This window comes from Triticum urartu, chromosome 6 (assembly GCF_003073215.2).
Source record: "Triticum urartu cultivar G1812 chromosome 6, Tu2.1, whole genome shotgun sequence".
In the NCBI taxonomy this organism is placed as follows: Eukaryota; Viridiplantae; Streptophyta; class Magnoliopsida; order Poales; family Poaceae; genus Triticum; species Triticum urartu.
Genome location: NC_053027.1, coordinates 522,994,210 through 523,020,970, shown reverse-complemented (window position 1 = coordinate 523,020,970; position 26,761 = coordinate 522,994,210). Strand labels below are relative to the sequence as shown.

Genomic DNA, 26,761 nt, shown 5'->3' with positions numbered 1-26,761 from the left:
CATAGATTTCATTCATAGATTAAGCAGTCGTTTTTAATCTATACAAACAGTTCAACTCGACAGCTGAACCAACCAAACTTTTCCCCAATTGTTGTCAACCACATACTGAAATAGCTAGTTCAACTATATATACTAGCTAATTTTAAGTACGTTGTACTGTTCCACCACATCTATAGTCAGATGAACTGAACAAAATAGCCCCTAAATGCTACTACTGCGGAGGGGCTTTGTACTACTTCCGGCTACCTCTCCTCTGCCGAGCGTGCTCAGTAAGAGGCGGAGGAGGAGGAGCCTACCGGCGAGCTGGGCAACCGCAATGCGGTGTCTGCCGCTAATGCAGCTTCAGCGACGCTCGCCTCAAACGCCCTCTGCCGCTCCAGACGACCCCTCTCGAAGCGGTGGTTCTCCTTGTAGATCTCCTGATTCCTCGCCTCTGAGGCGGCATGTACCGCTGTCACTGCAGCGGTAAGGCTCTTTGCGTGCTCGACGAGGCGCTCCTCCTCCTCCTCCCACAGGAACTTGGTGTAGCGCGCAAGGTCATTGTCGCACGTGCGGGCATCCACCTCCGCCTCCCGCCTTCGGGCGGCGCTGGCGGAGGGGTGATGACCCTGGCGGTCGAAGGTGGGCTGGTGGCCACGACAGCCAATGACGGGGTGGCGGCCACGACCACCACCTCCCGCCTTCGGGTCGCGGTGGAGGAGCGGGTGATGGCCACAGTGTCCGGCAGTGGGGTGGCAGCCACGACGGCCATCTCCCGCCTTCGGGCCGCGGCGGCGGAGCGGGCAATGGCCCTGGCTTTCGACGGTGGTGTGGCGGCAACGGCGGCTGGCAATAGCTGCCGACGGGCACCGGCGGCGGAGCGTGTGGTGGGTGTTCCGCGCACACCCAACAGGGACGCCACGCGCACTACACTACGTCGGGGACTGCGCCGCCGCCGCGATGTAGCCTCCCAGTTGGAGTTGTCCTCTGACGACAACGGAGTGGCTGAGCGATGACGACGGACCAGTGCCATTGTCAAATGTGGCAGAAGCAGACGAAATAAGCTAAAGGGATGGAGGGGAAAATGCGACGCAGGACTCGCCGGCCGTGAGGGTTTTTATAGCTAGCCGGTAAGCATTGGGATTTTGGGGGATTTCACCAAGTCGAGCTGGAAGCTTGCGCGGGAACCTGCGAGGTTGCGCGGGAACGGGCTCACCGACGATTCATTGGCGCCACCATTTGGCAAAAAGAACGCCCCCGCGCGCTGCGCAAGCTTGCGATGTAAGCCGTCTACGGCAGCGGGGTGACAAGATGTGCGAGAGGAGGACGAAAGGCCACATACACATACGATTAATAAAAAATGTTTGTGATTTAATTACCTACTATACCATCGTCCTGGTTTATAAGTATGATTTAACTAATAAAATACGAATGCATGTCGCTAAAGATTATATAGTTGGATTTGTATTTGAACATAGTTTCCAATTATATAATTTTTAAAACATGCATTAACATTTTGTTGGTTAAATTTGAGGGCAAAGTATGGCATGGAATATAAAGGAGACTATAGACTAGACGGAGGTGGTACCACAGGGCCGCTCTCTACGCAGCAACGCAACTGTCGGCCGGCTTGTAGGCGACCATTTGTTGCGTGTTCAACTGCTCCATGTGTGTGGTTGCTTGCGGTTCAGGCGGCCGCGGCGCGCTCTGCTCGCGTCCCGCCGCGCGCGCTCTGCTCTCGCGTCCCTCCGGGTGCTCTGCCCTCGCCCCTCCACGCAGCGCTGCCAGTGTTTTGGGCCGGCGCACGATCACGCACGTTCGTGTGCAAGCGGTTGCGCCGAGCGCGGCGCGACGATGCAGTTACCCGCTGCAAAAACTTCCATGCGGACGCGCCGAGAATCCATGCCGCCCGGCCCCCTTTTATTCCTGCGGCCATTTATCTTCATCTCTTGTCTCACACGTCACAATAAGCACACCCACGAGGACACATACAGAGAGGACATCCAACGGTTCCAATGGCGCTCCCCGTGGCTCCAATGACGCTCCCAGCGGCCGTTGACGACAATGGCGGGCAGTTTACCATGCATCACGTAGTGGACACCCACGTGAGGGGAAGGCCCTCTCGGTGGTGTACACGAATGATCCGGTCTCGGTGGAGAGCTTCATCCAAACTATGGAGCAGTTCCTTGCCGAGGACAAGTACCGAGTGGTCAGCTTTGACCTCAAGTACACCATCGATCGTGACGGGCACGATCAGAAGGTTGCCGTCGCCCAGTTGTGCGTGCGACATGACGTCCTCGTCTACCACTTCCACCTTGCCACAAGGCCTTGCAAGCCTTTCTCCGGGTTTATCAAGAGCTCCGACTACAGTTTTGCTACGGTGGACAGCACCAATGATCTAAAAGCGCTCAAGGTTTTGGACTAGAAATGCCCGAATCTTGTCAACATCCAGCACCACTACAAGATCTGGGGCACCGACAAAAGCAAACTGAACTCCCTGGTTGACCTCGCCTCGGCCATCATCGACCCCTACTACGCGAAGATGAAGCAATAGAGCAATAAGGACAAGAACGCCTGGCACAGTGTGTGGCATAAGAGACTGGATGAACAACATGTCAAGTACGCGGCCATGAACGCGTACACAAGCTACAAGATATAGACGTGGATCGTTGACATGAGGAACTGTCTTCTTCCTGACCCAGACGAGGGATCGAGCCACATAGCAGTGGCGGGAGCGTCACAAGAAGTACATGACTAGACGATCATTTCTCCTACTTTAGAATGCATGCAATTGTTTATTGAGGTGTGTGCGAATGATCTGTATAGTCACTTATGTAATTGGATGTTTATTTCAGTTATATATATATATAGACACATGTTATTCTACTGTAGACAGAGCAATTCACATGGCTTATTAGTAGCAATCATCTGTGTTATTATTGGTCTTCGCACACATTTCAGATTACGGACCTGTTTGCCACATATCACACACATCTTGTTCAGTTGAACCGTTTCCTTGGTTGCCTAATCACACACAGCTCATCCCAGTGAACCGTATGTTGTATATCGCACATGCCTTCATCTGGCTGCCCGTTTCTTTTGTGCCTCCTCATCACAAACAGTTCATTGAGCTGAACCGTATGCCCTGCATCGCACACGCAACTAAATTTTGAACCGTGTTTGATGCATCTATCATCGTGGACGTTTTGCACCTTTTTTGACTGGTTTTTTTACACCACTGTTTGTGATTATGGCATCGCACACAGTTTCGTCGAAGGGTCTCTGATTCGACTGTCGCATTTGGACCATCCTGCAGTAGTGAGGAGCAAGGGGGAGGCCGGCCGGCCCTATAGGGGCGCGCCCCAAGTAGGATTCCTACTAGGAATAGGAATCCTATTCCTAGTAGGTTACCAACAAGGAAGAGAGGGGGAAGGAAGGAGAGGGAGAGAGGGAGAAGGAAAGGGGGGCGCCGCCCCCCTTCCCTTGTCCAATTCGGACCCAAGGGGGAGGGGGGCGCGGCCTGCCCTAGCCGCCCCTCTCTCTCTCCACTAAGTCCCATGAGGCCCATTAGTTCCCCCGGGGGGTTCCGGTAACCCTCCGGCACTCCGATTTTATTCGAAACTTCTCCGAAACATTTTCGGTGTCCGAATATAGTCGTCCAATATATCAATCTTTATGTCTCGACCATTTCGAGACTCCTCGTCATGTCCGTGATCACATCCGGGACTCCGAACTACCCTCGGTACATCAAAACACATAAACTCATAATATCGATCGTCATCAAACGTTAAGCGTGTGGACCCTGCGGGTTCGAGAACTCACTTCTGGTCAATAACCAATAGCGGAAACTAGATGCTCATATTGGTTCCTACATATTCTACGAAGATCTTTATCGGTCAAACCGCATAACAACATACGTCATTCCCTTTATCATCGGTATGTTACTTGCCCGAGATTCGATCGTCGGTATCTCAATACCTAGTTCAATCTCGTTACCGCCAGGTCTCTTTACTCGTTCTGTAATGCATCATCCCGTAACTAACTCATTAGTCACATTGCTTGCAAGGCTTATAGTGATGTGCATTACCGAGAGGGCCCAGAGATACCTCTTCGACAATTCGAGTGACAAATCCTAATCTCGATCTATGCCAACTCAACAAACACCATCGGAGACACCTGTAGAGCATCTTTATAATCACCCAGTTACGTTGTGACGTTTGATAGCACACTAAGTGTTCCTCCAGTATTCGGGAGTTGCATAATCTCATAGTCATAGGAACATGTAGAAGTTATGGAGAAAGCAATAGCAATAAACTAAACGATCATAGTGCTAAGCTAACAGATGGGTCAAGTCAATCACATCATTTTCTAATGATGTGATCCCGTTCATCAAATGACAACTCTTGTCCATGGCTAGGAAACTTAACCATCTTTGATTAACGAGCTCGACAAGTAGAGGCATACTAGTGACACTTTGTTTGTCTATGTATTCACACATGTACTAAGTTTCCGGTTAATACAATTCTAGCATGAATAATAAACAATTATCATGATATAAGGAAATATAAATAACAACTTTATTATTGCCTCTAGGGCATATTTCCTTCATCTCGAGCGCCATCACCACCACCCACATCGTCTCCGGATAAGTCACGCCGCCCGGTGAGCTTTCACTGCCTTAGTCGTTCGATCACGCATGGACGACCAGGATTAGAAACTGGTCGAATTTGTACGAGCCAATAGGGCGTCGATAGGTGGTTGAAGTCGTACAGTCCAATCAGGATTCATCAGGACATGCCATGTTGCCCACTAATCCAGACTCTCCGAGGCTCATTAAATCTGAAGGCTGACATTCACTCCCTTCCAGAACAATTATTGGATTTAAAATAAATAAAACAACGAACCCTGACACTTTTGCAGATTAGCCCCTTCTCTTAGAAATCTCATAACTTTTTATCCACAACTCCTATTGAGGTGATTCTTTTTACATATCAAACCTCATGGAGTTCAGTATTCACCAATACCAATTACATACAATTTTCCACATTTAAAATATGTATCTATTGAAATTGAATTAAAACCTTCAATAGGCACTAATTTGTAAATTATGAATCCAATTTGAGTGAAACCTTTTGCAGTATGTTCACATTGATCAGTAGCAATGAGTAGAACCATAGTTTCACAAATTTCAACCTTTATAAATTCAATTTATTCAAATTTGAATTCAAACTTTAATTGAACCTATTGAAAACTACAAACCCAAATGGGTGAAACTTTTTGCAAAATGGTCCTCATAACTTAAACTATTAAATGGGCTCACTAAAATAAAAAATGGAACAAACTAAATCTAAATTCAAATAAAATTGAAGAAGCAAGTGAAAAGTGATGCTATGGCAGAGGTTTTAGAATCACAAATTGATATTTAAGTTGATTATAACTTTTGATTTAGGAATCTAAAATTAAATGATTATTTTTTGCTTTGTGTTCCAAAAGTTCAAAACACATTTTATAACTAGTTTGACCCAAATTTGATTTAAGAAATTTAAACTTATTTGAATTCAAATTCAAACTTAATTTCAACATAAAATCCAAACCACACGTCCACATTCAGACTTATCAACTGAGACTTCTTGCGAATGACTTCACAAGTCAACATTGATCAAATCTTAATCCATTTGAAGCTAAACTCAACTTTTGAAATTTCAAATGCTAATACAAATTGAATTCAAACTAAGTTTGAACCATAACTTTAAATCAAGTTGAAATTCAACTCAACCCTTGAATATGAATTCAAATGTGGGAATCCAAATAAAACAAATTTGAATCATTTAAACCAATTAAAATTTATCAAATTGGAACCAGATTTAAATAAGAAGTTCAATTTTGGAATCAAATTAAATTTAAATATTAAATTTCAATTTCAATTAAACTTTAGTTGAACTTAAACCATAACACAAACACCAAATGAGATTGATTCATTTGCACCTACACTATACACCCAACTTAGTTATGTTATTGTTGGTTGATTTGAATGGTATGGAATGGTTGTTTATGTGATTTCGTTTTTATGATAGATTGTTTGGAGAGGGAAGTGTAGCTTTGCCAAAAATCGTGAGAGTAAAGGACTTCATCAATTGCTTGGATTCTCTCTCTTCTCTCTCTGTGTGTGTGTGTGTGTGTGTGTGTGTGTGTGTTTAAATTTCCAGTCAAGTTGCATTTGTGATAATGCTTTCCCCATATTTCACTATGTTGCAATGATATGTTGAACCTGGTATAGGATAGCTACATGTTTAGTATGATTTTCATGATCCTTGTTGCCACTTGGGCATCATTAAATTGTGTGATTATTTGCCCTGCTTTGCTACGGGATACAAGATTGGTTTTCGGAGTGATTCAAGAAAGTGGTGAGTCTACGTTATAACTATAGGCTTCAAGATTTTTTTCTCAAGTGAAAGCTTCGTCAGATTGATACACTTTGGAGTCTCAATTGAATGCATCGATGCTTGATTGTCAGCACTTGTATTTGTCGGGACTTTTTTATTTCAAGTGATATGTGTCGATGATTGATGCCCTCTGGAGTCCCCATTGTTGCATCATTGATTAAGCACGCTTGAAACATATATAACATTTGATCATCTCAATCTAGGAAATCCGAGGGTTTTCATGGGTGAATAGACATGGGAAATGGAACAAAAACAGTTTGCTGCAAAATAGAACAAAAACTCACCGTTTACCATATATTGTTTATAATGAATGATATGTTGTTATTAGGTGTGACATAAAAATACATTGAATTTATTGACCTTTGCGGTTGCAACATATCATGTTGCAGGACTTGTGTAGGACAAGTAAGGATTATGATTTAGGGTTACGATGTTATACTCAACTTTTGTGTGTGAGTGCATGACGCCACAAGGTAATATTGTATTTCCACTACATGACATTACAAACTAGCCTTGAGCTAAGTAGGCATGTAACGTAAAAGAGACTGGATATGTGATGTAATATTATGACATGTGATATTTCCTGGTATTTCATCATGTATTGTGTGTGCTAGCAATTGATCCAGGCATTGACACATAAAGCACGGAAATTCATGTCCTTATCAGGATCCGGTTCATCGCATTGAATCACCCAGTGTGATTGATACTCTTATTTTGAAAAGGCTATAATTATACCATATGCATTTGCAGGACATTGCCGGGGAGAGGTGTGGTGCTTCTGACGTGGGTTGCCACAACCGACGAGCGGCCATGCATACTGCTCCCCCGGAGGGGTAACCCTTTGCTAGGAAGTGGTCCCTCGACGTCGATGCGTCGGGAGAGAAGGATACAGGTGGACACTTCCTCGATTTGTTATTCACTAGTCTGAAAGGACCACATGACAGTAGTCGGTTGGAGCGCAACATGCAATCGTCGAGTCGCGGATGAGGAGCGGGTACATGCCAAACGAGGGGGGAGGTGGCTGTGCGGCATACGTGCCCAAGCACTTTTTGCTGGGTGGAGGTATGCAACACGAAAGAGGAATGGGTCGAGTTTTATGTCTAACAGACAGGAATAGAGCGACTACTCACTCTATTTCTAAATATAAGTCTTTTTATATATTTTAATACGAACGACATTAGGATATATATAGACGTATTTTAGAGCGTAGATGCACTCATTTTGATTTGCATGTTGTCCATATTGAAATCTTAAAAAGGCTTATATTTAGGAACGAAGAGAGTATTATATTATTGAGTTTGATCTTGATGTCACATGCAAGAGAGGAAATTATATTATACCCCTCTGTGGAGAATTAGTTGACACTCAAATTTCCTCTATATTTTGAATAATTTAAAGCTGCAGCTATCCGTTCAAATATTCAATTCGGTGTGCAGGCTCAGATGAGCCCGGTGAACAGTAACACGATTAAAATAGAAAAACAATTATGATTTTTTTTGGCAAGCAAGATGTGTCTGTGTGTGATGTTTGTGCAAAAATTGGTGATGTTTGGACATTTCAGAAGCGCACGGCAAAAGAGACAAATCCAGACATGAACAATGTTGTTCTCTCAAAAGTTCCTCTCAGACCCGAATTTTGTTTTTTTTGTCACGAGCTCCTCGCATGTTTAAATATCATCAAATTTGGTACGGAGATCATCGCTCAAGCATCTTTCACCACAAATAAATTTGGATTTTTTTAAGTATATTTAGTATTTTAAATAACTTTACTGTTTACTCTCGGCTCATCAGAGCCCGAGAGCCAAAACGGCGCTTACCTATCCGTTTCACATATGCATACAAAGTGTTTCATGTTGGATTCATGTATGCTCTCCGTTTCTAAATATGTATTTTCAGAGATTTGGATGTGAAGTAGATACGGGTGTATATAGACGAATTTTAAAGTGACATTCATCCGTTTTGCTCTGTATTTAGTTTATATTAAAATCTTTTAAAAAGGCTTATAGGAGTATTTAGGAGGGGGTATTTACGAACACCGGGAGCACGATTGAGGGAGGATTCACGCGGGCGAGCCGAGAACCCGTCCAAGTTCAACGCACCTGCGCACCGGATCCGGATAAGGATAATAACACATGAATTGAATCGGGTGCCAAATGGACGCCGCGCTTCCCTTCCCACCCGCAGGCATCAAAACGTGGTCAGTCGCCCCCACCGCGCAAAAGGTCTCCGCTATCCTCTTCCCCTCCCTGTCTCCCTCGTCGGCGCTCCGCCCGCTTCGTGTTCCCTGCGTTCGCCGCGCGCGCGATCGATGGCGTCCGGCGACAGCAAGCCGAGGAGCGAGGAGGAGTGGCGCGCCGTCCTCAACCCCGAGCAGTTCCGCATCCTCCGCCTCAAGGGCACCGAGTCAGTATATATACTTTCTGCCATCTCTCGATCCGCCAGTTTGTTCCTCGAGTGTATGCCATGCGTGTTTGGCCGATTTTGATGTTGGCGCCTTGGCCATCGATTGGTAAGAGGATTCTTGGAGTTTCGAGCCCGTTGACTCTGCTTGCTACTCACCGTTCCTCTGTTTTTATTGATGGATCATGCCAACCCTAATTGAACAATTGGATCCCCACTTAGCAATACCTCAGCCAGTTTATGGCTACTTGCGTTAAGCCAACCTGTCTGGGTTGACTTCTCACTACTTGGAGTAAGAAGGAATATATAATTGTATAGAGTAAAAAAAGATGTACTCCAGTATAATAACCCTAGTCAGGATATGCATCTAAATTTGCAAAAATAAATAAATCTGCAGACGTGCCTGATGCCCTGTACTCTTGTTGACAGTTCCCTGTAGTGTCAAGTTGTTCAGAAACTACCACGCTGAATATGTGTTTAGCAACTTCAGAATTTGAAACTGAGTTATGATTTAGTTAGTACTTTGCTTTAGAGCTAGAAAAAACAAAAATTTAGAAAGAAAGGTTATTCAAAATCTAATTGTATAATCTGGAAGATTTAAAATTGGAGAGCGAAGTCTAAAAGAAGGTAAATGTTAGTACTCCCTCCGTCCGGAAATACTTGTCATCAAAATGGATAAAAGGGGGTGTATCTAGATGTATTTTAGTTCTAGATACATGTTTTTTTATTCATTTTGATGACAAGTATTTTCGGGCGGAGGGAGTATTATGTTATTATCACTGAAATATATCGATCATGGCTCTAGTCAGTATAGGCCATAGGTTTTTCGCTTCACTTCTATTGAGGCGGAATATACTCTTCAATGGTATCTTCGTCCTCCTAAAGCCCTTCCATTCAGCCATGCCGTTTGTGCATGTTCTGCACGATAGTTCTGATGTGAACCAATTAACATTCACATCAATCTGCCAGTGTTAATTGGGATAATTCTTAGAGCTGAAACCATATGAAGAAATTTGACCTGTGTACCACCAGCGCCACATTTATGCATCAGGATTCGGATTTGTGTATATTTGAAAGCTTAAGTTGCTTTAGAGCTTCTATGAGAAGAGATCAGGGGAGTAATAAATGTGCATACGCATTATTACTGGTGCAAGTCCATACCGAAGTAGCCTTATCAAACTGTTTTTAGCCTACGCACAATTGTGGTTTCTCAAACAGTAAACTTCAGTTACATTCCATCCATTGTTATGGGTCTGAAATTCTGTCATTTTCTCAAATATGCATCTAAATTGGCGTCAATGTCTATATAAGAAGAATGCCGAAAAATGCTCAAGATGTACAAACCACCCACAGTGGCCTGACTAAACAACTAGAGAAGCTGCAAAAACCTATAGAAACTGAACTAAAGTTAGCCCAAAGGGAGCTAAACTCTGAAGTTCCACATGACAACCTTTGTTTGTCACCTGGTGTGTAAAATAATTTCTGAAAATGGTGCCAGCATGCTGGAGCACATGCCATCAAACTAACCTCACATTGCGATCCAGGTTGCCGGGAACAGGCGAGTACAACAAGTTCTATGGTGACGGGGCGTACAACTGCGTTGGCTGCGGAACGCCCCTGTACAAGTCCACCACCAAATTCGACTCCGGCTGCGGCTGGCCGGCCTTCTTCGAAGGACTTCCTGGAGCCATACACCGGACGGTATGCTTCAGCAGCCGTTCACTTACTTGATTCTATCATCAGGTCCTTTATTTTGTTTGTTTGGGTAACATACTGAATGGTACCATGTTCCCTTGTGTTCAGCCTGACCCTGATGGTAGGAGGGTTGAGATCACATGCGCAGCTTGCGGTGGGCATTTGGGCCATGTGTTCAAGGGAGAAGGCTTCAAGACGCCTACCGATGAGCGCCACTGCGTCAACAGCGTTTCCATCAAGTTTACTCCTGCCTCCTCCTGAATCCGGTTCTCGAGTCATTTGGATGAACTTGTGAAAACAAATGCATAATAATGATTAGGTTCCAGAATCCGTTTTCTCGGAGTTGTGTGGATGAATTCCCCTGGTCCGAAACTGCGGAAAGCGGGTAAATAAAATATTGTCTTGCAAGTTTCTACTGTTAACCAGACTATAATCTTATACTCTCTGTTTCAAAATAAGTGTCGTGGTTTTAGTTCAAATTTAAACTAAAACCACAACACTTAGTTTAGAACGGAGGGAGGAACTTACATTGTAGTGAACTGTGACCTAATCTGTTTGGTCTGAGAGCGTTTTTCCGCTCGTATAAAAGATCAAATTGATAATGATGGTGTGTCTGCGATCCGACATGTTTTACTATCTCATCTTCATCCAACATGTGCAAGGTGAGCTTCTGGTGTTTTTTAAAAAGACTGACATTTGCGGAAACCACCTTGTCTCTCCGGACCAGCCCCATCCCTCCACCCTCATCCAATTATTTATCGGCATTTCACCTATTTCTCCTGCCATGCCGGCGGAAGCAAGCCCTTCCGACCACCCACTACCACCATGTCCGGGTTTGCTCACCTCAATTCTAGTTGTGCTTGTTATCCCACGTTTGGGCTCCTCCGCTTCTACGGGTGCCCTTCCGACCACCCACTACCACCATGTCTGGTTTGCTCACCTTGGATCTAGTTGTGCTCGTTATCCCACGTTTGGGCTCCAAATGGGGCTGCTCAACATTGTGAACTTCATCACAATGTGTTGTACCCTCATTTATACTTATTCTATTTTCTTCCATCGACGAAAAGATGTGCAAGCTTTGCATATTAAAAAAAAAATCTCTGGTGGGCTAAAGAACAACCGCCCTACCTTTTTTTGAGAATCGAGAGCTTTATTGAATTAAGTAGCGGGAGTATGTTCCTTCATCACACAAGCCGTAAGGAAGGCTGGAACATAATTTATCGAGAGACAACGTCTTCTAGAGGAATTACAGTGTTTAGCGCAAAGATGTGCTAATTCGTTCGCCTCTTTCGGAATGGAAGTTAAGCAAAACTCCTCAAAATTCCCGCAAAGCTCTTGAATATCTTTCATTGTGGTAGCAATCTCCGAGTGATCAAAATCTGGAGAGTTCCACAATTTCACCAAACTTTGGGCGTCAGTTTCAACTATTACCTTTCTGTAGCCCAGATCTAATGCTAACTGGACACCATCTCGAATTACCAATGATTCCATTGTCATAGCAGAGAGACCGTGCTTGTACCAAATCGCCTGAGCTCGCCTCAGAACAACCACCCTCCTAGAAATCCAACCGGTGGCCGAAGCCATATAGTCACCCCTATGAACGCACACGTACACCCTGTCGTTATAAGTACATCCGAGATATGAGCCGACACAACATCTTAAGATTAACGAAGTCACCACATGCGCCTTCGTAATTGATGAAAATGTATTCTCCCACCGAACAAACATCGCCGAAAATCCCAAACTAAATTCAAAAAAATGCAAGCACCAGTGCCAAGTCTAGAAGTTAAATCCATCGTGGTTTCATCCATGAGGAACCTAATAATCCGAGTTATACTCAATAGGCACTTTAACCCATGCTTGATGCTTCGCGAACACGGTTTTGCATCGGTCGGGGCCATAAAATGGATTTTGCGAAGATATGGCAAGCTGTGTCGCTGTGGTGACCACGTCCCGGACATAAAACTCTCTGCACCGCACGTATTCCCTCCGTTTTTGAAAGAGTGTACTTCCAGCTTTGTTTTTTTTAAACGCAGTACAGATGCAAGCGCTCATATAAACACGCATACACTCACCCCTATGAACGCACACATGCATACGCGTATCGCCGGAATTCCTGAAATAAATTCAGGATAAATGCGAGCACCAGGATTTGAACCACCCTGGTGGGTTGGGGAAATCACTGTCCACCTAACCATCTCAACCAGAGGTTGGTTCGCATACTTCCAACTTTGTTGGAGAGTCAATCTCTTTTATGTTTGACCGTATTTATACACTAATACATCAACATTTCCATTAATTAACCGCCTTAAATCTCTCACCATATGTACTCCCTCCCTCAGTTGTCCATGTCAAATCATATGAACATTCTCAGAATGAGCTGCTGGCGCTCCGATGGCGGGAGCTACCGTCCGTGGCTGTGTGGATAAGAGAGACTCTAGGGGGAAGGCGGCGGCCACGTACGTACGTACGTGCTACAGACGTGGAACAAAAGATGAACCCGGGCCGACGGACCAATTCAGGCGGTCGATCGTAGTCTGTCGTTTGCTTGCACGGCAACGTCAGTAAGCTGGCGCTGGCGCTCCCTCCCTCCCTCCCTCCCTCCGTTTCGATTGGTCTGCGTCCTTTTTTACGACACTCACTCACGTACACCGATTCTCCGGCATTCACCCGAGTTTTATCTACCAACACAACAAGAAGGTTCCCATTTACCTTCCTCTCTCAACACCGTTCTTCTTGCTCCCATGGATGTGTACAAGTCAGACAGAGCCACAGAGATATTGTTCCTTGCACCAACCACAAAACTCGGTGGAATAATATGCCGATCATGTCGCCGTCGCCCTCGCCACGTCCGGGCACCCAATCATGGGCCACTTCGCGCCTTCTGCTTCCACGTCCTCATTGTCCTACTACTACTAGTAGCCTTCATCTCTTCATGAGTTTGACCGTTGACGCAGCCAAACCTGTGGAAGTAGAAACCTTCTCAGCTCGTGCCGTGCGTGCAAGCATTCGCTTCAAATCCAATCCCGTTTCCTGGCTTCCCATCCATTCACCAAGTCCAACCAAGACGACGGCGCCATGAAGAAGAACCCGCCGATCATCGAGGTCGTCCAGCACCGGGTCGGCGCCGGCCTGGGCAGCGGGGGCGGCGGCTCCATATCCTTCTCCGAGCCGTGGCGGGAGATGACGCCGGGCAGCGGCAGCGGCCACGGCGGCAGCTCGGGCCGGGGCGGCGGCCGGGAGCCGCCGGAGAAGCGGCTCACGCTCTTCGCGCTCCGGCTCGCCGTCCTCGAGAAGGCGGCCAGCGGGCTCGGCAAGCTCGACTTCGCGTGGGCCACCGTCGTGCTGCTCGGCGGCTTCGCCAGCGACCTTTACATCATCGACTTCTGGTGCATCACCGTCATCCTCGTCAGCGAGGCGGCGCGCGTCTTCAGCCGCAGCCACGAGCTGGAGTGGCAGCACCACGCCACCCTCACCTCCACGGCCGGCAACGCGCTGCGCTCCAGCTCCCGCTTCTTCCGCCGCCTCGCGCACGCCATCGCCGAGCCGCACACGGCCGCGGCGCTCGGGGACGGCGACACGCGCGCCACGGCGGCGCTCTTCCAGCGCCAGATCGTGGCCCTCATGAAGCAGCGCACCTGGCACGCCCCCGACGTGCCGCTGCTCCCCTACACCGGCTGGGTCTTCGTCTCCAAGAAGATCGGCAGGCTGCTCAACTGGCTGCAGGTGCTCTCGGCGTTGGCCTGCGTCGCGCTCTCGGTGACGCGGCTCTCGAAGCGCGATCATTTCGACGAGGCCAAGAACATGCGGCCGGCGCTGCTGCTCTTCTACGCGCTGGCGCTGCTGGAGGCGTCGCTCTTCCTGCTGGAGAAGGCCTACTGGACGTGGAAGATGTCCGTCTGCAAGCTGCTCGACCAGGTGAGCGCCGACTGCGAGCTCGGCCCCTACGGCCTCGTCTCCCTCAAGCGCTTCTTCTACGACGCCTACTCGCAGTGCGTCGCCGGCAGCATCTTCGACGGCATCAAGATGGACCTCGTCACCTTCGCCGAGGACCTCATCCTCTCCGACTTCCTCGACGAGCAGCTCATCGGCGCCCGCATCCTGCAGCAGCTGGCCACCAGCAAGGGCTCCGCGCGCGACACGCTACGCAAGCTCGGCACCAACCCGCGCTCCATCGAGCGCGCCGTCGAGATGCTCAACTGGAAGCGCCACGACGAGGAGGAGGTGCGCAGGTGCGCCGCCCAGGTCGTCTCCAAGCTCGCCGGCAAGCGCCAGAACGCGCTCCGCGTCTCCGGCATCCCCGGCGCCATCGAGTCCGTCATGTCCCTGCTCTACACCGGCCGCGGCCCGCCGACGACGTCCCTGGACCACCCGCAGGGGGCCGCCGCCGCCGAGCAGCCAGACCGGATCTACGACTACCTGCAGTTCAACCTTCTGGGCCTGCACATACTCAAGAAGCTGGCCAGGGACCACGACAACTGCGGCAAGATCGGCAACGCGCGCGGCCTGCTCGCCAAGATCGTGGAGTTCACGCACGTCTCGCCGGCCCTGCTCCTCAACCCGAGCGCCTCCGACTCTCAGGTGCGCTCCGTCAAGCGCGCGCTCCAGGTGATCAAGATGCTCGTCTACACCACGGGGGCGACGGGCAAGGCGCTCCGGCGGGACGTCGCCGAGAACGTCTTCACCGTCAGCAACCTCCGGGGGGTCCTGCAGCACGGCCACCAGCGCATGGAGCTGCAGAAGCTGGCCATGGACGTCCTCACCGGGATGGCCATGGACGAGAGGGCCAAGGAGACCATCGTCGGCACCGGGGGCGTCGTCAACCTGCTGCTCTCCATATTCTTCAACGCCGGCGAGTGCGAGCTCGGGAACGAGGCCGGCGAGGCGCTGGCGATGCTTGCCTTGGAGAGCGAGGCGAGCTGCTCCGCCATCCTCAAGAGGGCCGACGTGCTCGATCAGCTCGCGTCCGCGTTGGACGCCCACGACGCTCGGTGCCTCAACGCCATGAGGGTGCTGCGCAACCTCTGCGCTTACGCCGGAGCGGAGCACCGAACGCGCCTGAGCACGGTGACCAAGGCCATGCCCACGGTACGACATCTCTTACTTGGTCATGTTATTGTAGTATTTCTGCGTGATCCTACCTAACCATGGCTGACATGATCTTGAACCGTACTTACTTAGATATGACATGTGGATGACACACACAATTATACGTATATCTTTGGCATTCAGGTGCTGGGAGCCACCATGACAGGACGAGACAAGATCCTGGAAGTGTCCGTCGGGCTGACGACACAGATCTGCAGGTTCCTCGACGTCGACCAGTTCACCGCCGAGCTGCGCGGGGCCGGCTTGGACGAGCGCGCCTACGTGGAGCGGCTGGTCGGCATCCTGCGGCAGTACAGGTACCCGGAGATCAGAGTGCCACGGATGCGGCGGTTCGTGGTGCAGCAGATTGTCTGGCTCATGACGAGCTCGCCTCGCCGCGGCGACGGCGGCTTTGTGGAACTGCTCCGGGAGCTCGGGATGAGGCAGCTGCTCGAGGCCATCGCCGAGACGACGTCGGAGGTGGAGTGCTACCACGTCTTCTCCGGCAGCGTCCCTATCGGCAAGCACCGCGAGAGCTTCTCTGCCATCGTGGACACCGCGCTCCAGCTGCTCGCCGCCGGCGAAGACGCTGCCGGTGCTGGAGGAGGAGAAAGCGTCGGCTGAGCCAAACGAAAGACTGCAATGACGCTACGAATACGAAGTGGGAGGATTGAAAAACGAGATGCAATTACCTACGGGAGTTGTGATTTCTTTTCCTAGTATACTCCCTCTGTCCGTAAATAAGTGTACATTTAGCTTTAGTCTCAAGTCAAAATTTTAAAACTTTGACCGACTTTATCAGGAAAAGTAGCAACATTTATGGCACTAAAGTAGTATCACTAGATTCTTTTTGAAATGCACTGTCGTAATATACCAATTTTATGTCATATATGTTATTACTATTTTTTATAAAATTGATCAAAATTTTAAAACTTTAACTTAAAGCAAAACGTAAAAATACACTTATTCATGGACGGAGGGAGTATATTGCAAGAACACAGGACTATTTTTTGTATTATAGGGAGTTGTATAGATCACGGGTCAATGTGATTAGAGAGTTCACTGTGTATATATAGTTGTGAAACAGGACGGCGCATATAATACGCATAGTTCCAGCCTTTTTTTTTTCTAACCACGTAGAAGAACTATGTTCATTTGATTCTTTTATTGTTTTTTTGATGAGTTGAAATGTTCATATGATGCGACATGAGCAGGACAATGAATGAACTCTATCTTGATTTGGTTTGACGCCAACGGTTGTGCGTACTAGTACGACGTACTACGTGCAGAGAATTCTATGTCCGGGACGTGGTCACCACGGCGGCACAATTTGCCATATTTTCACGAAAACTATTCTATGCCCCCGATCGAACTGCAGGTGCAGAGCCGTGTTCGCGGAAGCATCAGGCATGCGTGGGTTAAAACGGGGTTCTTTTTTCCCTTCCGTTTCGATACTTTGCAGGTCAATTCACTCTGCGCGATCACGCACCTCAAACTTAGTCGAATCCAACCTGTGTGGTTGGATGAAGTGGCGGAGCTTCAACGAGATTTGAGAAAGGGCACTTTCAACGTGGATCCTAAATCACCCATGAATATTCATTCTATTTGTCGGGACGTTGTAGACCATCCAACGACGTTCTCTATTAGTCTCGGGGCTAATCCGAACGTTAATTTTTTTCGCAAACCGGAAGCAAACCAGAAAGACTTTAGGGTAGTTCATCCATCCGCCACGTACATCCCCGCCCACCAAAAATTGAGGTAGAGCCCGCGCATTAAGAATGGTCCTCACTATTTCCGGGGCACGCCCTACTTTGTTTCACCCTCTTGATCACGCCACTCTCCATCCTAATTCCTGCCCTTTTTGCTTCCGCCGCGGCATTGACCCGCACGCAGAGTTGGCGAAATCGACGATGATGGACAATCCAAAGAAGGTGGTCATCCAAAAGATCAACTCGGCGACACGACAAGCTCGCCGCCTCGAAGCGAAGGCAAATGATGGGGAGACCAGCAAAAGAAGGGTGGCGTGGCGCGCCGGCACCACCATCGTCCGCCCTGTCCGGGCCAATATCAGCCACCTTGATGTTAGGCAACAGTTTTGTCCATCACGAGGATGTTCGTCACAAACAATCACAAGTTTTGTAGTGTAAGGTGAGCCACTTGGCATCGTTCCAGAGCTTTGGCTTCGACACCTCTCGAACAAAGATTAGTACGCCTCAAATGTGAACTTCAGGATAAATCCGTGTCCTGAACTCACGTGTGGTTTATCCGTTCCCGTTCCCATATTTGCTTTGTATGCTTGTTGTGTTGCTTACTGTTGGAAATATGAGCAATTTACCAAATGATTTTATTAACAGAAATACTAGATAAAGTATGACTAATATAGAAGAGATAAAACAAGTCATGCGTTCTGACAGAGAGAAGGTAAATAGCTTCTGCATATATGAACCGTAGCCTATCATATCTAAAGCAGACAGTATAGCAAGTAGTATATATGAAGTAGAACCTAACATGTGTAGGATAAGGACTAGAACAAGGAACTGTGACAGAACCTTTAACAGGAAAGACAAGAACACGTACGGGACAGCAGCAGTAGAAGCGCTGGACTTGGGGTCGGTGTCCTCGCCTGCCATGTCGTCGAGGAGGTCGTGGACGTCGGGGAAGAAGTCGTCGTCGGGGAAGTAGTCGTCGGCGACCGGATCGTCCGTGATGAAGAAGCCAGTAGTCGCGCTGAGCGCTCCCCAAAAACCTTATCACCCTTCTCCCGTACAGGACTCAAAAGGTGCGGTTTCGGAGGCCTACTGTCCCGACGTGCGGTGCACGCCGCAAGCCGGGATGGGAAAGATTGTAGCAGCAGCGCAGTGCTCAGGAACTTTGTGGCGAGAGGAAGGGGATCTTCTGGTGTGTCTCTTTGGAGAGGAGCGACCTCTCTGCGACGGGAGGTGAAGCAACAAAGGGGGACGAAGCGAACAGGCAGCGGCCGAAGAGGCGCGCCGTTCGAATTCAGTGTCCACTACAGAAAAACGTTTCAATTCCCACGTGACTTTTCGTATACCCGTCGTGCGTGGCAAAAATTTAGACATCGGCTCGCTCATTTCCGCAACGCGCGGCGCGGCGCGGCGCATCGTGACGAGGCGAGGCGTGGCGTGGCGTGGCGTGGCGAGGCGGGCGGCGGAGGAGGAGCGCGCGTGGATATCCCTCTTGTTCTCATGCTCGTACAAGTGGGGAGAGAACCTCCCTTTTAAGGAGGTCCAACTCCCACTCAACTAGCAATGTGAGACTAAACTTTTGTTCCACCTCTTGCCTTGCACAAATGGGCTGTGTGGGCCTCTAGGATTTATTAGGAATTTCTGAAACTGCTATTGGGCTAGGCCCAAAATAGACAAAATTCCAGCAATCCCCCACCAGATCCCAGAGGCACACAAAAATTTGCCTTTGGTTCCAAAACACTGTTTTATATACCGGTATTGCAGTGGAGACTGTTAAGTTGAACTTCCACCTAGAACTCTATGCTACACTAGTAAGCAACTTGAACAATGGACTGGGCCTTGAACTGCAAGTTTTCTGCGAATCTAGCTTCACATAAAGCCTGACCGATACGTGGCTACCGTGGGTCTTCCCCGCGGGTGGAGCTTATGCGTCATACTCCGTGACCTTTCATGAGTTTACTAGAGAGAACCCTACTCTCATAGATTGTGACATTTGACAATCAGACTCATATAGGTGTGTTCTTCAAAAGATGTTCTGCAGGATAACATCTCTGCTTAAATAAGCCACTTAGAACACATTAAGATATACATCAACCTGCCATGCAGATAAGGAGAGTATTGCATCTTCATGAAGTGGTATTGTGAATAATAAGGATACTCTCACTACAAGAAACTTGTTAATGCATGACGGATTTCCCCTGACAGTTTTAAAAACCGTCATGAACAGCCTCGTACAGCCCCGCAGGCTCGTCAAAAGCCCACCTAAAGCCCTAAACTTTTACCCATATAAAACTTAACCCTAACACACTTCCCCGTCCCCAGTCTCTTCCCCATCCGTCACCGCCACACCTGGCCTCTCCTCGTCCCCGTCCTCCGCCGCCACACCTTGCCTCTCTTCGTCCCCGTCCTAAGCCGCCACGCCTCTGCTTGTCCCCGCCCTCCTCCCCCACCTCCCTGCCTCCAACTGATGACGGCGGCCCAAGATCCATGGCGACAACGGTTGCAGCGGCCCCATCGAAGCGGTGGCCAAAGCTAGCCGATGCGGCGCGCCGGCCATGGATCTGACCAGGGGCCTCCCTCCTTTGTCTCCCAGGCCGCGCAACTGCCTCTCCATCCGGAGGTTCGGAGCATCAAGCGTCGGAGAAGGAGAGGACGACAACCATGACTTGCGGGAGGCCGAGCTTGACCACGCCGGCGATGACGAGGCCCGCACAAGGTCCGTCCCTACTTCCCCCTCGTCTCCTCTCCTTCATTCCTTCTTTCTCCCATCCCCCAATCATTTTTTTTGATTTGATTCAGATCAACAGGAGCTCTCCGCCTCTCCAATTCCTTGAGGGACGACCGGGACCCCAAGCTCGAGCCCGACGAGCTGGACGAGTTCGACCACCATGATTCCCCACAGAACAAGGTCGACCCTCTCGCTCTGTTTTTCTTTTCTTTCCAAGTGATTGCTCTCAAATTTTCTTGGACTGAACCTGATGCAGAAAATGTGTCCACTTCCTTTCCTCATACTCGCATGTTACAGCCAACGACAGAGTAGCACAGGTGGCTATTTCCATCTTCTTTTCTCAGCTTGCGAGCACTAGCAGTGTAGAAATCGTGAGATCTGCTAGTTAGTTAAGCAACTACTAGTTTATTTTAGCAAGTAAACGCCCATGAGATGCTCCTGTTGGTTCCTTGCTACTCTGTGCATGCAGCAAGGATGTAATTGCCAGCAGGGCAGGTGATGATGTTATCTGCCTTTTCGCTGAGTAGAAGAGTAATATCATATCTTATCCTTCCACTAAACATTCAAATCTCATGACTCTTGATTTATCTCTATGGGGTCTACTTAGCTGACCATTTTGTCCAAGTTACATTTGTGGCAAATAGTGGGGTGTGATGTTCCAACATGTATTGCATACTTTAGTAGACAAGACTGTAATTTATTTTAGCGTCAAGGATGATGCAGTTCATACTTGTTTTGTTCAGACTTTCCTGTATTCCGTAGTTCTATATTTTTCTTGCTTCATGAAAGTAGCCATCATATGTTTTGTTGTGATATTGGTTGGTCAATGCCTGAATACAGAGTTGTATTTATCGATATACCAGATTTGCATTTCGAGGATAAATCGTGATATATAGAACATATTTGTTACTTTACTAGAATTTTGAACTTAGAACAGACACTTGCCAATGGCAATAGTATTTTTGATGCCCAACGCCCTTGCAGCTATTCATATATAAAAAGCTCAACATGCATGTTCCTTCTATTAAGTTTAATTAAATATTTACAATAAAACATGTCTTGCCGTTTATTGTCAAGGGCTAATGTTGTTGTCCGGAAGCAACTCCAGGAACCAGCTTCAAATAGCTCTTGTATTCATCTGGAATTTGATATTTCAGGCACAGGTCTTGTGTAAGTTTCTTGATATTTATTACAGATCCAAAATATGTAAAGTTTCTCTATTGCTTGTCCATGTGGTTCCACTTCAGACTATTCAGAAGCATCTTGTGAGCCAAGTGCTATGTAGTGTTTAGTTTTCGAAACTTCAATTGTTGCATTTAGTTTTCCTGATGTAGTTTTGATCTTTTATTGCCAACTTAAATAAAAGAAAGTGTAGCAATTTATGCTTGCAATTCTTTTGCCATGAAGTTATACTAGATCTACTATCCTAAGAATTTTTTGTTTCCTGAATCTACACCAAAGGCCTACATCTAGACACGTTGTAAAAAGAAAACTTTTTCAGCACCTGTACTCTGTTTTACTTATTAGAAACTGGTGTAGAGTTAGATATCTATACTGCCTGAAGCTTAGTCATCTTAAAATAGTTCAGCCATAGTTTGTATCTACACTTGTACCTAGCTGATGATTCTTTTCACTTATCCAGATTTGTCCACATGATGGTTAACAAGTTTTTTATGCCTTTGTTTAGTGCAGGTTCCAAGAAATCATAGGCTCCTTTTTCAAATAGGATACACAGAGAAATACATGGAGAAATCAGGGGCTCCTTTTTCGGATCGGTTCCAAGAAAATGCAGAGTTATGTAGTAATTTTTGTTTAGAGGCTCCTTTTTTCAGATCTGTTCCAAGAAAATGCAAAGTGATGTAGTAACAATGTTTGTAAATACTTGATGAGCTATCTATGTAAATATGTATTTTGGTATCTGAACATTGCCATGATTGTAATAAGTTTGGGCTGTTATGTGAAAATTAAATTTTATTTATGGCTTTGTTTGAATATTAGGCGTGAAATTTATAGATAACAAAAATATCTAACTGTTATCTCCACCTGATGTGGGTTAAGAAGGAAAACACAAAAACAATTGTCCAGTAGCGTCCATGTAGGATGCCACGTCATTCCAATTGGTCAAGCAAAAAATCCAACATGGCGTATGTCCATGACGGCTTGTTCCGTCACAGAAGATTGGGTTGGGCGGGCCTGGCGCAGATCCATGACGGCCAAGAACTGTCATGGAAGCTGCCATGTCAAATTATGACGCGATATACATGACAGATTTCAAATCCGTCATGGAAGGCCACCCATGACAGTTTTTCATCGATCAGTAACGGACTAGATCTGTCATGTATTAACAGGATTCTTGTAGTGTCTCCTCTTAGTTGACCAACAGCTTGTCTTCCACATCTAATTCACGGGATCTCCGATCACAAAGAATAGGTTACCACTGTGAACAACTCATATTGTGGGTCTCATACCCATCTCCCTCGATGCATTATCTATCACATTACGTGATAGACCCTTAGTAAAAGGATCTGCCAGATTTTTAGATGTTTGGATATAATCCAATGCAATAACTCCAGAGTTTTTCATTTTTCCGACAGACTTTAACCTTCTCTGAACGTGTCTTGATGACTTCATGTTATCCTTTGAGCTGCTCACTTTCATGATCACAGTTTGATTGTCGCAGTTCATAAGGATACCCGGTACAGGTTTCTCAACAACCGGTAAGTCATTCAAGAGCCGACGAAGCCAATCTGCTTAGACCGTAGTTGTATCTAGTGCTGTGAGTTCTGCTTCCATTGTTGACCTCGTTAAGATGGTCTGCTTGCAAGACTTCCAAGAAACAGCGCCACCTCCATGAGTGAATACATAACCGCTCGTGGCCTTTATCTCATCAGCATCTGAGATCCAGTTTGAGTCACTATACCCTTCAAGCACCTTTGGATGCCCGGTGTAGTGAATTCCATAATTTGCAGTGCCTTTCAAATAACGCAAAACTCTCTCTAGAGCTTTCCAATGCACATCTCCTAGTTTTGAAACAAACCGACTCAGTTTGCTAACAGCAAAAGAGATGTCAGGTCTTGTAGCACTGGCTAAGTACATAAGCGAGCCAATAATCTGAGAATACTTCAAATGGTCTCTAGCAATTCTTCAATTTTTTCGAAGCAACACACTAGCATCATATGGTGTTGGAGAGGGCTTGCAGTCACTATAGCCAAAGTGACTCAAGATCTTTTCCTTGAACCAAAGTAATCCCACCATCATCGTCTCTCAACAACTTGATGTTCAGAATGACATCAGCCACTCCTAAATCCTTCATCTCAAAACAACAAGATAGGAAATCCTTGACCTGCTTAATAACTTTCAGATTTGTTCCAAAAATCAGTATGTCATCGACATACAAGCACAGATAACTTCCTCGCCCCCATCATGGCGATAGTACACACATTTGTCAGCTTCGTTCACAACAAAGCCTGCAGCTGTTAAAGTTCTTTCAAACTTCTCATGCCACTGTTTGGGTGCTTGCTTAAGTCCGTACAAAGACTTCAGCAACTTGCACACTTTCTCTTCCTGACCATCTAGTACAAACCCATCTGGTTGTTCCATATAAATTTCCTCGTCCAACTCTCCATTTAGGAAAGCAGTCTTAACATCCATTTGATGAACGAGAAGACCATGCGAGGCAGCTAGTGAAAGTAGAACTCGAATAGTGGTCAGTCGAGCCACAGGTGAGTAAGTATCAAAGAAGTCTTCACCTTCCTTTTGGGTATAACCCTTAGCCACGAGCCGAGCCTTGTACTTTTCAATAGTACCATCGGGCCTAAGCTTCTTCTTGAATACCCATTTGCATCCTATAGGTTTGCACCCATAAGGACGATCAGTTATCTCCCAAGTTTCATTTGCCAAGATGGAATCCATCTCGCTACGAACCGCTTCCTTCCAGTAGTCAGCATCTTCAGATGCATAGGCCTCTGAAATAGAACTGGGAGTGTCATCTATGAGATACACAAGAAAATCATCACCAAAGGACTTTGCAGTCCTCTGTCTCTTGCTCCTGGTAGGAACTTCATTGTTCTCCTCCACAGGACTTTCAAAGTGTTCCATCGAAATGGTAGGTTCGGTAATTGTAACTGGTTCCTGATTCGATGAACTAGGCATCTCCTGATTAGATGAGGTAGCCATATCCTTCATGGGAAAGATATCTTCAAAGAAAGTCGCATCATTCGACTCCATGATCGTACCGACATGCATGTCAGGTACCTCAGATTTTACAACTAAGAATCTATAGCCAATGCTATGAAAAGCATATCCCAGGAAAACACAATCCACAGTCTTTGGTCCAAGCTTCCGCTTCTTTGGAATTGGAACGTTGACTTTCGCCAAACAACCCCATGTTCGCAGATAAGAGAGTTTTAACCTTTTCTTCTCCCATTCCTCGAATGGAGTTATCTCTTTGTTCTTTGTGGGGACTCGGTTCAGGACATGACATGCTGTCAATATCGCCTCCCCCTACCATGCCTTGGAGAGACCCCATGTGTCTAACATGGCGTTAACCAAATCAGTTAGAGTACGGTTCTTTCTTTCAGCCACCCCATTTGACTGAGGTGAATAGGGAGGCGTCCTCTCATGAATTATACCATGTTCCGCACAAAAAGCATCAAATTCATTGGAAAAATACTCTCCACCACGGTCGGACCTAAGCCTCTTGATTTTCCGATCAAGTTGGTTTTCCACTTCGGCTTTATAGATCTTGAAAAAGTTCAAAGCCTCATCCTTAGACTTCAGAAGATACACACGGCAGTATCTAGTGGAGTCATCAATTAACGTCATGAAATATTTCTTTCCACCTTTTGTCAACACACCATTCATTTCACATAGATCTGAATGTATGAGCTCTAGTGGTGCAAGATTTCTTATTTCCGCAGTCGTGTGAGACTTACGAGGTTGCTTAGCTTGCACACACACTTGACACTTAGATCCCTTGACGGTGGTGAAACTAGGGATTAAGTTCAACTTCGCTAGTCGCGACATGCAACCAAAGTTAACATGACAAAGACGTGAATGCCACACATTGGATTCACTATTGTTGCAAATATGATTAACAACTTTATTGCAAACGTCTGATAAGGATAAACGAAACAAGCCTCCTGACTCATAGCCTTTACCAACAAAGGTTCCATACTTGGATATTACAAATTTATTCGACTCAAAGACAAGCTTGTAGCCATCTCTACACAAAAGAGATCCGCTAACAAGATTTTTATTGACGGAGGGGACATAATGCACGTTCTTCAGCCGCACGATCTTCCCCGAAGTAAACTTCAGATCGACCGTGCCAACACCACGAACAGAAGCACTTGAACCGTTGCCCATCAGCACGGTTGAAGTCCTTGCGGTCTGATAAGACGAAAACATGGAAATATCACCGCATACATGCACATTAGCACCCGTGTCAATCAACCAGTCAGGAGAATGACATACTGAAAGAATAGTGGGAAATATACCATACCCAGCATCCTTCATGTCAGTGTCTCCAATGACAAAATTAGCGGTCTTGCCGCCTTCCCCAGAATTACGCTTGTCATAGCGATTAGGGCAACTAGGAGCCCAATGATCAGGATCCCCACACACATGACAAGTACCTTTCTTCTTGCCATTCTTCTTCTTGAAGTTCGTGTGTTGCACAGCCTTGTTCTTCCCATCAAACTTTGCTTTACCATCAAACTTGCCCTTGTTCTTGAACTTGTGGGGCTGAAAGTTCTGCTTCTGTACCACATTGGCACTAGATCCTCCCTCAATACCTCGAGCACGTGTGTCCTTTGCTCTCGCCTTTTCTTCCACATCAAGAGTGCCAATGAGATCCGGGACGGAAAACTCCTGCCTCTTATGCTTCAGCAAGGTAGCAAAGTTCCTCCATGAAGGAGGAAGCTTAGTGATGATACCTCCGGCAACAAACTTGTCCGGTAGCATACAACTGAAGTGCTCAAGTTCTCTAGCAAATGACTGTATCTCATGAGCTTGCTCAACCACGGAGCGCTCTTCAGTCATCCTGTAATCATAGAATTGCTCCATGATGTACAGCTCAGTGCCAGCATCTGAGACCCCAAACTTGGCCTCGAGTGCATCCCACATATCTTTTCCATTATTAATTGACGCATAAGCATCAACTATGTTCTCATCAAGAACACTCAAGAGAGCAGCCTTAAACAGAGTATCCATTTTCTGAAAAGCTTGTGCCTGTTGAGCATCAAGCTCTCCTTCAGGTTTGCCGAGAGTGGCGTCATAGCAACTCATGGTTTGAAACCATAAGACTGCTCTCATGCGCCACCTCTTATAGTGGATACCCTCAAACATAGGAGGTCTCATGGAAGCAGCAAAACCACTTGGGGTAAATTGCCTATAATAAGGTTTTTGGATTGTTGGAAATATGAGCAATTTACCAAATGATTTTATTAACAAAAATACTAGATAAAGCATGACTAATATAGAAGAGATAAAACAGGTCATGCGTTCTGACAGAGAGAAGGTAAATAGCTTCTGCATATATGAACCGTAGCCTATCATATCTAAAGCAGACAGTATAGCAAGTAGTATATATGAAGTAGAACCTAACATGTGTAGGACAAGGACTAGAACAGGGAACTGTGGCAGAACCTTTAACAGGAAAGACAAGAACACGTACGGGACAGCAGCAGCAGAAGCGCTGGACTTGGGGTCGGTGTCCTCGCC

The 26,761-nt window shown here is 46.8% G+C and overlaps 2 protein-coding genes across 3 annotated transcripts; both read left to right on the top strand.

The window, feature by feature from the left end:
- Positions 1-8,533: 8,533 nt before the first annotated feature.
- Positions 8,534-10,938, top strand: LOC125514836 (peptide methionine sulfoxide reductase B5). Of its 2 annotated transcripts, none has more exons than XM_048680204.1 (3): positions 8,534-8,824; positions 10,366-10,522; positions 10,625-10,938. In XM_048680204.1, the coding sequence occupies exons 1-3, from the start codon at positions 8,730-8,732 to the stop codon at positions 10,775-10,777; spliced, it is 405 nt and encodes a 134-aa protein (XP_048536161.1). In that variant the 5' UTR covers positions 8,534-8,729; the 3' UTR covers positions 10,778-10,938. The 2 variants fall into 2 exon arrangements, with proteins under 2 accessions (XP_048536161.1, XP_048536160.1); XM_048680203.1 differs by having other exon boundaries at positions 8,560-8,930.
- Positions 10,939-13,451: 2,513 nt separating this feature from the next.
- On the top strand, positions 13,452-16,741 carry LOC125514835. The gene is made up of 2 exons (XM_048680202.1): positions 13,452-15,604; positions 15,749-16,741. The coding sequence occupies exons 1-2, from the start codon at positions 13,595-13,597 to the stop codon at positions 16,226-16,228; spliced, it is 2,490 nt and encodes an 829-aa protein (XP_048536159.1). The 5' UTR covers positions 13,452-13,594; the 3' UTR covers positions 16,229-16,741.
- The last annotated feature ends 10,020 nt before the right edge of the window (positions 16,742-26,761 follow it).

Excerpts from the sequence above, each read along its gene's own strand:
- LOC125514835 (XM_048680202.1), top strand. The coding sequence starts at position 13,595 with ATGAAGAAGAACCCGCCGATCATCGAGGTCGTCCAGCACCGGGTCGGC. Across the intron at positions 15,605-15,748 it reads TGACCAAGGCCATGCCCACG|GTGCTGGGAGCCACCATGAC; the intron begins GTACGACATCTC and ends TTTGGCATTCAG.
- LOC125514836 (XM_048680203.1), top strand. The coding sequence starts at position 8,575 with ATGGACGCCGCGCTTCCCTTCCCACCCGCAGGCATCAAAACGTGGTCA. Across the intron at positions 8,931-10,365 it reads GGCGCCTTGGCCATCGATTG|GTTGCCGGGAACAGGCGAGT; the intron begins GTAAGAGGATTC and ends ATTGCGATCCAG. Across the intron at positions 10,523-10,624 it reads CTGGAGCCATACACCGGACG|CCTGACCCTGATGGTAGGAG; the intron begins GTATGCTTCAGC and ends CCTTGTGTTCAG.